Source organism: Zootoca vivipara, chromosome 4 (genome assembly GCF_963506605.1).
Source record: "Zootoca vivipara chromosome 4, rZooViv1.1, whole genome shotgun sequence".
NCBI classification, from domain to species: domain Eukaryota; kingdom Metazoa; phylum Chordata; class Lepidosauria; order Squamata; family Lacertidae; genus Zootoca; species Zootoca vivipara.
The window spans coordinates 66,997,453-67,009,930 of record NC_083279.1 but is presented as its reverse complement, the minus strand read 5'-3'; the positions used below and the strand labels follow the sequence as shown (position 1 = coordinate 67,009,930).

Sequence of the window (12,478 nt, the reverse complement as noted above, 5' to 3'; positions counted from 1 at the left end):
TACCTTGTGGATTTCATTCCTTTCTGCCTTTGATCAGGTCTGGCAGTTTTCCCTTGTCTCCATCAGCTGGCTTTCCAAAGAAACAAACATCTTGACAACAGAAGTGTGTACATCATAGATCTAGGAACGAATACCTGCCACAAACATTCCATGGCCAACCTAATGTAGCTAAGAGTTCTCTTGAACTTTAAGATGTGATTAGGTTTTTGAATATAATATTATTGATGGTTGCTGCATGTGCACCTAGCAGCTGTCTGGAATGGAATTGATGTGGAAGCCCCATTATTCTGTTCCAAAGTTATTTGGTGAGATGAAAATTAAGTGCACATTTCCAAGTTGTTAATTAACTATTTCCCCACTACTTGGTCAGAAGCAGCACTTCAGTAAGCAAGTTGACTTCAAGAACAATGACTGGATGCCCCTTGAAATGCTGGGCCCTTTAGCAAAGATCTGCTGCAGTACCTAATAAACAAATCACCCTCCTTGACTTTCAGCTGTTAACAGCAATGAGAGCAGCAACACTATACATTGAAATGAGAAATAAGACTCAGGAAAAAAAAATCAGGGGAGACTTTTACTCAGCGGTTAGTTACTTCTGACAGCACAATTTATCATAAATCTCAGCTAGCAAACTGTATTCCATTTGCTCACAGCATGTTCCCCATTAGACCACTAATTCTATGAAAGTTAGAAATGCTCATTACTAGCTCTCTGCTGTGAAATGGTACAGAATTGATTCACTGTCTGGCCAGTAATTAGTACCAAGTAAATGAGCTTTTCTCTCTTTGCATTTCATAGGCTGAGATTTTGTAAATGAGTTTTCCAGGAGTTAAGAACCCAATTACATTCTGTAACTGTCTTCTGAAGTTTAAATATGTTTCTTTTCACTAAGACAAACCATAGAAGAGTTTGGATTTGATATCCCGCTTTATCACTACCCGAAGGAGTCTCAAAGCGGCTAACATTCTCCGTTCCCTTCCTCCCCCACAACAAACACTCTGTGAGGTGAGTGGGGCTGAGAGACTTCAAAGGTCACCCAGCAGCTACATGTGGAGGAGCGGAGACATGAACCCGGTGTACCAGATTACGAGTCTACTCCTCTTAACCACTACACCACTCTGGCTCCCATAGAGAATGCTCTGCATTGGCTCGGTAATGCAAAAAGAGGTACAAGTCTTGGGACTTTGCATTTCAGCATTGTCACATTTTCCCCATAGTCCTTATCCCCTAGTCAGAAAGAAGTTTGTTATATGTAACTGCATTTGTTCACATTTATCCCTTGTTAGTCCACTTGCCTTATTCCTCTCTGTGGTGGCACTTTAAACAGAGCTACCAGCAGTTCAAAGCGCTCCTCAGGAAAACGCATGGCTCTTACAGCATTAGTGGGCATTGGTAGCAAAAGCACTGCAATCTGCAACATGCTGCAGCAAGCATCCTTCCATTTTAAATATCTTTCAATGCTCTGCCAGACCATTGCTCTGGAATAGCATTGCAGGAAATTTTAAAATGGCTGCTGGGCCAAAAAATGAAAATGGGAGATTCGAGGAAGGCAGGACCAGTCCTGAGAGGGAGATCCTTGGCAGCTGCCCTAAAGCTGTAGAAAGCAAGTCACCTGGACGATAATATTCTAGGGAAGCATGCGAATGTTCGTCTGAAAAATGTGACTAACGACCAGTCTCCTTTGCATTGAGAGCTGCCACTTGTAATTTGGTGGTGCAACTCTCTAAACAGGGTAAGTGTGTGGTTCATATTGTTAGGTCTCCCAGACTCTCCAAGTGTCCCTATTTTCCAGGGACGTCCCTGTTTTAGAGAAGCCATCCTGGTTTCCAATTTGATCTTGGAATTCCTGCTTTTCCTTAGGATGTCCCTATTTTCATTGGAGAAATGTTGTAGGGTAGGGAGTTATCCCACACCTGAGCCATCTGAAGGCAGCCCTGTATAGGAAAGTTTTTCAGTGTTGAATGTTTTGTTATGTTTTATACACTGTCTGTTGGAAGCTGCCCAGAGTGGCTGGGGAAACCCAGTAAGAATGTCAGGTATAAATAGTAAAATTATCATCATGGAATTGGACATCCCTATTTTCATTGGTAAATGTTGGAGAGTATGGGCTTCACCTCTTGCTGTTAATGATAAAACAATGGTAAAACTCTAAACTTTCTTGCGCCTGTGAAAATAGAGAATGATGAAACCCACACTTGATGGTTTTTCGTACAGTTATTGTGCTATGTATGATCTGTATATTTTAACATAATATGTGAACTATCACCCTGTAAGTATCTCTTTCAATTAATCTGGAAAATTGGCCCTGACACAAATCCTCTGGTGGCGATATGCAGTGTTTATATAATATCTGCCCCCTTTTTTTGATATCAGAAAATGTAACAGGAGAATGAAACAACAAAAAATGAAAACTAATTTGACAGAATTTTAATTGTGCACTTCTGAAATAAGTAATGCAATAGTCTTGAAAATTTAATAAACAGTGTGCAGTTTATTTTGAAGAATGCTATCCATACTTTTGTTTGCTGGTACAGATTTCTTTCCACCTTGTATATATTACTTATTGTGTATGCCCTTGACAGTTTCTTGATCTTTAATAAGATTCTTGGAGAATGTGTTGCTTCTAATTTCCTCTTAGTGAACATATCAGAATGGTTTCTATATCTGATCAGGTCTTTTTCAGGCTGCATATTTTGGAATAGGTGCAGGAATTCTGCCATGGCTAAAGCTGTGGATGTTTTATCTTCATTTGAGTTTATTAGAGTAATTTATACTTTCTTTCCCATATGCATGGCTTTAATATTTTTAATAAATATTATCACACATTCTTAGTAAAATGCCCCTGACTAGCGTATGTGCTCACAGACCAGTTCTTTGTACAGAGCAGCATAGTAGTGCTGCTACATAGGATTCAGGAGACATCTGAAGGCAGCCTTGTTTAGGGAAGTTTTTAATGTTTGATGTTTTATTGTGGGGAAACCCAGCCAGATGGGCGGGGTAATGTTGTTGTTGTTGTTGTTGCTGCTGCTGCTGCTGCTGCTGTTAATATTAATTCCATTTTGGTGCATTTTCCAGAGGGACTGGGGCAAGATTTGGGGCAATGAGCAATGTTTGGAGCAATGTTACATGATGCCTAACAGCATGGTTTTGGTGGATTTGGGCTTTCTTGGATGAGTTGGGGCAATAACTCATATAACTCACATAACACTAGTTTAAGTCCCTCACCCTGACTCAGCTGGCAATAAGACAACAGGAACTTACAACAGTGTAGGTCCCCCAAAAAGAGTGTTCTTGGAGAGTGGCCAGGGCAGGAGACACAAGGATCTACACTTACTTTGTTCAGCTCAGTCATGTGACTTTGGGTCCATACTCCCCTTCCAGAGGCTCCTGATCAGAGCTTGGAATAGGGGTAAATTATGCTGGTCTAGATTACACTGGCTTCCTATAGACAGTATTTCTCTTGACAAGAGCAGGGGGGGGAACCTTATATCCCCCCTCCAGAGCACCTGTATAATTGAATGAAACCAGAATCCAACCAGAATCTTGAGGTCTTGGAAGGGGGTGAACGAAGTCTGCGGAGAAACAAGTAATTGAGGTGGGTTTAGCATCTGCACATTTTGCTCCTGAAATCTCCTGGAGAGTTTCACAAACACGCACAGGTGGGGCAATTATTTGCAGCAGGGAAATTCACAAATGCTAGCTGGGCCTACTAATGTTAGTACTGCAGGCATTTTACTTTCATTTGAGCTGCCTTATTAAAACACACTGGGTAGTTGAACTACAGGGGCAACACAAACCACAGGTTTAACTAATAAACAAAATAAACTCCACGAAATGCAATCTGCATATTTCACCACCATAATAAAATATTAGATTATGTTAATTGGGAAATTAAGTAATTAAATTCCGAGCAAGTCATTTGCAACACACAGAGTGGTGTTGGGAAGGCTGTGACCATTGAGTTGTAGGCAAAAAGCAGGAACAGTCATTTGCAATGCACAGTACAACTTCCATTGTTGTTGTTGTTTAGTCGTTTAGTCGTGTCCGACTCTTCGTGACCCCATGGACCATAGCACGCCAGGCACTCCTGTCTTGCACTGCCTCCCGCAGTTTGGTCAAACTCATGTTCGTAGCTTCGAGAACACTGTCCAACCATCTTGTCCTCTGTCGTCCCCTTCTCCTAGTGCCCTCAATCTTTCCCAACATCAGGGTCTTTTCCAGGGAGTCTTCTCTTCTCATGAGGTGGCCAAAGTATTGGAGCCTCAGCTTCACGATCTGTCCTTCCAGGGAGCACTCAGGGCTGATTTTCTTAAGAATGGATAGGTTTGATCTTCTTGCAGTCCATGGGACTCTCAAGAGTCTCCTCCAGCACCATAATTCAAAAGTATCAATTCTTCGGCGATCAGCCTTCTTTATGGTCCAGCTCTCACTTCCATACATCACTACTGGGGAAACCATAGCTTTAACTATACGGACCTTTGTCGGCAAGGTGATGTCTCTTCCACAACTTCCATTATCTCTGGCTATTGGTCATGCTGACTGGGGCTGATGGAAGTTAAAGGCCAACAATGTTTTTTGGGGGGCAGCAGTTTCCCCTGACATAAAGACTCACAACAACCATGGCTTGAACCCAAACTTAGTCATCCTTAGAGCAGAGATGGAACTTGATGGAACTTAATTAGTTACTCATTTTTTAATTACTGATTTTAAATATCATTTATTTCAATGGGTCTGCTGTAAGTAAAACTTAAGTCTGGATCTAGCAACATGCCATTGTAAATATCTCCCTTCTGGGTTTAGAAAACCCTATTAAGTTTTTGTTGCCGATTGGTTTTAAGCAGTACGTCATTTTGGAAAATTCACAAGTACAATAATAGAGTGCTTAGAATCATGTTGTGGGATTACTTATATTCTGTGAAGATTTTCTTAATCCTATTAAATGTTGGGAACAGAATACAGTAGTGCCAGTTTTAGTTGGTTGCAAAATAGTAACAATTCAACACTGCCTTTTCGTGTGAGATTGTTTTGTATGCTACTTTGCAAGCATTTTTTTGCTTGGAGGTTTTTTAGTATTATTTCAGAATGATTGGATACTTATAACAACTGCTGAATTAAGTGAAGAGAAGCACAATGACAAGTCTATGGCATAGAATATTTTTTTTAAATATTGTATATTAATTTTAATTTTTTAACATCACGCATAACAATAAAACTCACAACACAGCAGTTTCTATTATTTTAATATTATTTATTACATGTGTATGCCACCCTTCATCCAAAGATCACAGGGTGCTTCACAACATCAAAATACAAAATGAGAACACAAATTACATAATAAAAACAAACCAATAACCCCCTCCCAAATAAACCATGTTGCTTTAACGTATCAAATCAAATTCTTACAGGTCACTCCAAAAAAATCTTTCCACATATTACTATGAGATATCGTGAAGTTATAAACACATTCATCTTGATGCATATAATCAAAAATGGTTGCCACACATTATAAAAAAGATGGGGATTATAATTCCCTTTGGTTGCACAAACCTGGCACATCAGCTTTTCAGCCAGGGTTGTTATCCATGCTCTGACGTACCATGGTTCAATGTTCAATCCCAAGACAGTACACCACCACATAGTTATTTACATACACACCGTCGTGAAGAGGAGGCAGCAACACATTAAAAGTTCTTTATGAGCAACTGGTGGAATAGGCATGTCCTGAGTATTCTGAGTCAAGTAAGTTAAAGAGATGGTTGTAGGTCTGTTTGGTATATTACACCCAATTCTTTATTTAGCAAAAGCCAAAATGAATGAACAGATTTACAAAACCACCACATGTGCATGTAAGGTCCAGTGGCAATGAATATTGAGTCGATAGTTCATTAATCATTGGATTGCTTCACGTTGCACTCAGATCTGAAGCTCTCTTCCAGAAGCTTTTTTTCAGTTCCATGCTAAACTGTGTTCTAGACATGTGCTAAGTAAATTTCACACCACCTGACTGTTGATTCAACAAACACAGTTCATCCACATCTTTGTCCTGAGTCAACGGTATATGCTGAAAGAGAATCCAGGAATCTGGTTGTCAACTTGTGCCATTCAAGTGTTTTTTTACTAGTGTTCCATGCATAAAGTGCTGTATGAAGCATAATTTCAAGAAAAAGAGGCACACATCCAAACACCTTTTCTTGGAAGTAAGGATACACTCATAAGTCACAGTTTCTAATGGTGGTAACATGACAGTCTGTCACTGAGCAATTGCCTCTGCTCTGTAGGGAACATGGAAACTTTCCACACAGTTAGGGTGATTTCCATAATGGATAGCTCTCAGGTGTCACAGATGCCACTTCTTTATCCACCAGTTTTCACATGGCAGCTGGAATTTAAGGATAGACAGTTCCTATACAGGGTCAGACAACCTTTGACTCTTAATGATGTTGGATTGCCATCTGTCAAGGTAGCATGGCCAATGATCAAAGCTGATGGCATTTGTACTCCAGCAACATATGGAAGGTCACAAGTTGCCCATCATTTTCAGCATCATTTCTTTATTTCTTTTTTACTGTGCCACGAACTGAACAAACACTGGTGTTAAGTCTGCTTTCATAGGGGACCAGGGCTTCAAAAAAGTAGGGGCATGGCAAGTTCCCCTCTCTTCTACCACACATTTCTCAGCTTCATCCCCACGAAACTCCGCATGTAGGTAGTTATCAGCCATGAAATTTTAAATGGAACCTAAATGTACAGATTGCGTTTATCAGGGATGGCCCTCCAGATGTAGTTGGGCTGCACTGGCCATGTTGATTGGCGTTGATGGGAGTTGGGTGTCCAGCAGCTTTGGCGGGGGCATATTGCTTCCCTATTCCTTCAGTATAATTTTCAGATGCTAGAAGTAAACACGGCATGGCATGCTGCTGTTCTTGTGCTCTGTTTGTCAACTTCTCGGGGGCATGTAACTGCCCAATGGTAGAAAGAGATGCAAGATTTGTCCAAGACCTCAAACTGAGCACAAGTCTGAGCTCAGAAACAACCCCACAATTGTTGCTGCAACATAACATCCAGATTACAAAAAGACACAATGCTAACAAGTGACTTGCCCACAAACTGAGGGGTAAGGTCTGAAACCCAAACATCAAATCCCGCTTCAATTAATTTACTCCAAAATATTGAAATTCCACCAGGAGTCCCTAAATCAGTTCCTTTTGCATTATTGCACCAGTTCAACTGGCTAATACCTTTCTTCCCGAACACCTTGCAACTTGAATGTTTTGGTTCCCGAACGCCTGGAAGTGAGTGTTGCGGTTTGCGAACGTTTTTTGAAAGCCGAACGTCTGATGCGGCTTTCTCGACTTCTGATTGAGTGCAGGAAGCTCCTGCAGCCAATCAGAAGCCACGTCTTGGTTTTTTAATGGTTTCAGAAGTTGAATGGACTTCAGGAATGGATTCTGTTTGAGAACCAAGGTACCACTTTAGTGTGCTTTGTGTCCCAATTTAAGGTGCTGTTTTCAACCTATGAAGTATGCCTGGGACATACATAGCAGCCCACACGCGTTGAACATGTAAAGAGGGCTTTATTAGTAGGAGGGGAAGAGGGAGACACACACACCTCGGCCCAGCTCCCCTGCATCTGTGCATTGAACCTGGGTGTCTTATTAAAGGAGCTATAACAATGTGCCTCTACTATGACAAAATGAGTTTTCATATTTGGGTGAAAAGTACTACGGTATGTTGCCTAACTTTTCACGATTTACATTACTGCTAAATTTCTCATCCTTTTAATATTAACATGCACTGATTTGAAAAATGCAAAATAAAAATGAGGGCTATAGTTTAAGCATACACATTAAAAAGAAAAGAGTATGAGTTACATATAATTAGCATTTATGTGGCAATATCATGTTAACATGTCAAAAGGTTTTAATTAAAATTACATAGGCAATTAAATATATTATTCTAAAATGGTGGCATAAGGTAAAGGCAGCTCCTTAGCAACAGAAATATGAGAGTCTTTTTCATGTTTTTTTTTAAATCTGGGAGTAAAAATGAACACTATCATACTCATGTATGAAAACAGCTTTCCATATTCACATTTTGCAACCTGCCTTCTCTAATCTGGGACTTTTTATACTCATTTGAGAGCTGACTATTTAAAAATAAATTTATTGGTTTGGTTTTTTTGAAAATAACATCTCCCTTAACAAAAAACTTGGAAGTATACAGCATAAAAATACACAGTCAGTAGGCTGAAGCATAGAATATGATTTAACCTAGAGCAACCAAAAAAGTTAACTGCAAAGGTTCAAGATAGTTTTTTCTTACTTATGCAATCACTACAATAGTACCAGTCATCTGAAACAAGTCTTTCTGTCTCTAAAAAGGCAAAGGACCCCTGACAGTTAAGTCCAGTTGTGGACGACTTAGGGTTGTGGCGCTCATCTTGCTTTACAGACCAAGGGAGCCGGCGTTTGTCCGCAGACAGTTTTTCCTAGTTATGTGGCCAACATGACTAAGCCGATTCTGGGGAAACCAGAGTAGCACACAGAAATGCTGTTTACCTTCCCACCGGAGCGGTACCTATTTATCTACTTGCATTTTGACGTGCTTGAGAACTGCTAGGTTGACAGGAGCTGGGACTGAGCAACAGGAGCTCACCCCGTCGCGGGGATTCGAACCACCGACCTTCTGATCGGCAAGCCCTGGACTCAGTGGTTTAGACCACAGTGCCACCCGCATCTTTCTCTAGCTAGTCATATTTTGTTGGTCAGCTTCTGGGTTGGTCACCAAACCCAGTTAAGCCAATTTGTCCAAGACTTCCCAAAACAGGGTATAACAAGTCTAACTGCTAATGACAGATATCCAGTAAGAGATTTAAATGAGAGATCAGCGTTCTGGCCCTGAAATATATTCAGTAAAGTTAACCCAGCGGATCTATGAAAACCCTGTCTTTCAAAAACCTGACACCTTAACGTAATACCACCATTTATGCTGCCATGTTTCCTTCGTTTCACATTCTTGTGAACAAAATGGTTTAAGAGAAAGTTGCATGTGTGCAAGATAAAGAGGTGTGAAGTGCCATTTTTGCAATGTTTTAGGACTGTTTATATACTGGGTTATTTCTTCAGGCTCCCCTGTGTTAATATGTTTATATTTAGCAGAAAAGATTTTTAACCCTGAAACACTCTGGGTAATATTTCCCCAGTGTGAAGTTCATTAGGGAACTGAGATACCTTGCTCCAAAGGAATAATTATAACTTAGTGAAGAAAGTAATGAGCTGCTACCAAACTGTTTAAAGTCACCAGTGTATTGGGGAACTCATGTAAATATGTTAGGGATACGCAAATTAAAATACTTCTGATTGCATTTAAGTATTTTAAAGGTTTTTTTTGGTTAGCTCTAGGCAAAAAATCCAGATCATACTATCAAATGCCATTATCAGATAAAGCAGCAAACCCTTCCACTCCCTAGCCAACTGAATCTTAAGCAAGAGCTCCTCTTATAATCCTGCTGCATACATCATCCTTCTGTCTAATGTGACCAGTGGTGTGGCAGAGGAAGAGAACAGAGGAGTGACATCTTTTGGAGTACCAAGATAGTTTATTGACTTGGTTAACTCTGGCTAGTGAATGAGCGGACAAGGAGGCTTTATTGTGAGAGATTAGCATAGAGGAAGTCAGAATGAGGAAGTTACAATTATACATATATTACAATTATACATTTTTGTTATTTAAACTATAAATATCGTGAAATTATGGTGTGTGTTTTTTCTCAAAGTGACACACCACCTGAGTTATGCTCGTTTTTTTGGCGAATTTTGACACACCAAGCAGGTTGCCCATCACTGTCCTATATCTTGCGCCCACCTGAAGATCTTTTTTTTAAAAGCTCAGTGTGTTTTGCAATAAGACGTACGCACCACTGGATTCAATAGAACTTCCACTCAGGAAGCCATGTACAGAACTACAGTCATGCTGATCCTAATAAAATGTGTCTTATTCTATATACTTCTCTTTCAGGGCAAATCTGTATGATAGATTAGTGGTGGGCAACTGAATTTGGTTCTTCCAAATTGAACATTTTTCTGTCTACAGAGGAAGCATTTTTAAGGGACACTGGTTTGTGGGTAATGGCCTCATGGACCAAACTGGGATACATATTGGGCCTAATTAGTCCCAAGAGCTGAAGATTCCCCACCACTATGAACTCTTGAATTTCCCTTGGAGGTGTTGCTATGGGAGCTGTCATGATGAGCTTCTGGGCTTTAAAATTTACCACTAAGTGCATCTTGAGACATCATAAAAAAGGAAGAAACATCTGTCACAAATTCATAGACTGCTAGTAGCAATCTGGTAAAACAAATGTGTGCATTCTCCTACCTATTTTGTACTTGGCTGCTCATGCAGATGTTCCACTAAAATCTACAGAGTTTATTCATTCATAATAACGTAGTAGGACCGCATCTGTCTACACCCTTTGGGTAGTATATTATCTATTGGGGATTGAGATTAATAATTCAGCATTCAGTAGTAAAAGCTGAAAAAGTGTGTTCAATAACATATTTGTTTTTTATGGGAACATTTTATTTATTTCTACTAGGTCACAGTAATGAAAGGCAGCAATAGGAATAAAGATCATTCAACAGACGGAGAGGGTACTGGGAAACGACCAAAGAGAAAGTGTCTTCAGTGGCATCCGCTACTTGCAAAGAAAATCCTTGACTTTTCAGAAGAAGAGGAGGAGGAAGAGGACGAAGAAGATATTGATAAGGTGAACCTATGTTGTCAAAAAGTAGAGCTTTAGTGTGATATACATTGTATATTTGTTGCCTGTGCAAGCCTTCTAAAACCCCACTTGGAAATCAAATTCATAGGTTTTTTTTTAATATCACTCAGCCCGACTATTGTGGTTTGCCCCCATTCATATTGGGTAATATCTAAAAAGAGTATCTTTTCCAAATGTTAGACGAGCCCCACACTGTATCATGCCCCTGGGTCCATGTAGTCTAGCATTCTTTTCCCGACCCAGTGTGCCCACAGAGTAGCTCATGAAGGAAAGAACTTTATCCCATTTAGCCACCCAGAAGTTGGTATGCAGATGCATAGGTCTTCTGAATACAGAGATTTTGAGCTGCCATGGGTAATGGCTGTGGATAGAACTATTGCCCATGAATTTGTTTAATCATTTAGTAGCCATTGCCACATTCAGAAAATTCCAAAAGTTAATTATTTGTTGTAGAAATTATCATAAATTACATTATTTTTCATAATAATTCCTTTTTTAAAAAAAAATCCCACTCAAGGCAACTTAATAAACTTTAAAATAATAAACTTCAAAATAATAAACTTTAAAATAAAAGCATTTAATACCCAATATTCAAAACACATTGGGGTAGTAAATATCTCTTTTGCCCATCCACTAAAACAAGTGGGCATGCTTCCATCAACAAAATTGTTCAGTGCAAGCACAAATCAGTCCAGAAGCTTAAAACCATTTAGATCAGAAAAGCATTTTAAACTGGAAGACTTTATCTACCTGGTTAGAAGGCCATTAATGAGGGGGCAAAACAAGCCTTTCCTTGGGAGGAAGTTCCACAGTCTGGGCACAACAAGATTTCCGCCGAACCTCACTTCAGTCTCTTGAGTGGAATCTATCTTTCATCCCACAAAGTGTAAATGCAAAGCTAATGTAATATTATTTGCTCAGACATTTTGCTGAATTGATTGCTTCACTGCAGGGGATTTGCAGGTTTCTAACAATGAATATTAAGTTAGATGTCGGAGCTAATATCTAATAAACACTAATATCCATTACATCTGTAGAATTTTTATTTGTAAAATAGGTCCATCTTCTTGGTGCTGATGGTCTTGAGCACGATGCTGACGAAACAGAAGATGAGGAATCTTCAGAGCAACGAGCTCGCAGGCCGATGAATGCATTCCTTCTGTTCTGCAAACGCCACCGTTCCCTTGTGCGGCAAGAACACCCCCGTCTGGACAATCGTGGTGCTACCAAGATCCTGGCGGATTGGTGGTCTGTTCTAGACCCTAAAGAAAAGCAGAAATACACCGACATGGCCAAGGAGGTACCCAGTGACACTGTTGTGCCACATGTTTAAATGGTGAACATTTGAAAAACAGCATCATGCTTACAATCCCGCCCTCCCCAATCTGTGTCAGGTTTTGCAAGGGAGATGATTAAGCAGGAATTCAGGAAGGCAAGGAGCTTTGTGACCAAGCTAAACAGTTCAATTTATACATTTCGTACAGTGTTTTTTATATTGTGTTACTCTGACCTGAACTACCTGATTCAAAAAAAGCAGGATTACTAATTTTTACTAAATTTACAATTTTTATGATCTGGATACCCTCCTTTTAGAGGCCTGTTCCTATTTTAAAACCCAAAAGGTGCTCCAGCAAATATGTTATAACTGGATTCTCAAAAGCAAGAGAAATACCTGTTTTACTTTCTAATATTTCC

At 39.8% G+C, this 12,478-nt stretch overlaps 1 protein-coding gene across 17 annotated transcripts in view; it reads left to right on the top strand.

The window, feature by feature from the left end:
• The window catches only part of BBX (BBX high mobility group box domain containing), a 133,267-nt gene that overhangs the window by 70,495 nt on the left and 50,294 nt on the right, over positions 1 to 12,478 (top strand). For 10 of the 17 annotated variants that reach the window (XM_035116507.2, XM_035116512.2, XM_035116501.2 and 7 more), the window contains 2 exons: positions 10,598 to 10,768; positions 11,841 to 12,083. In XM_035116507.2, coding sequence (XP_034972398.1) covers positions 10,598 to 10,768; positions 11,841 to 12,083 — 414 coding nt within the window. Of the gene's footprint in view, positions 1 to 892; positions 1,168 to 10,597; positions 10,769 to 11,840; positions 12,084 to 12,478 lie in introns of all 17 variants that reach the window. The other 7 variants (XM_060273698.1, XM_060273693.1, XM_060273695.1 and 4 more) reach the window with 1 other exon arrangement.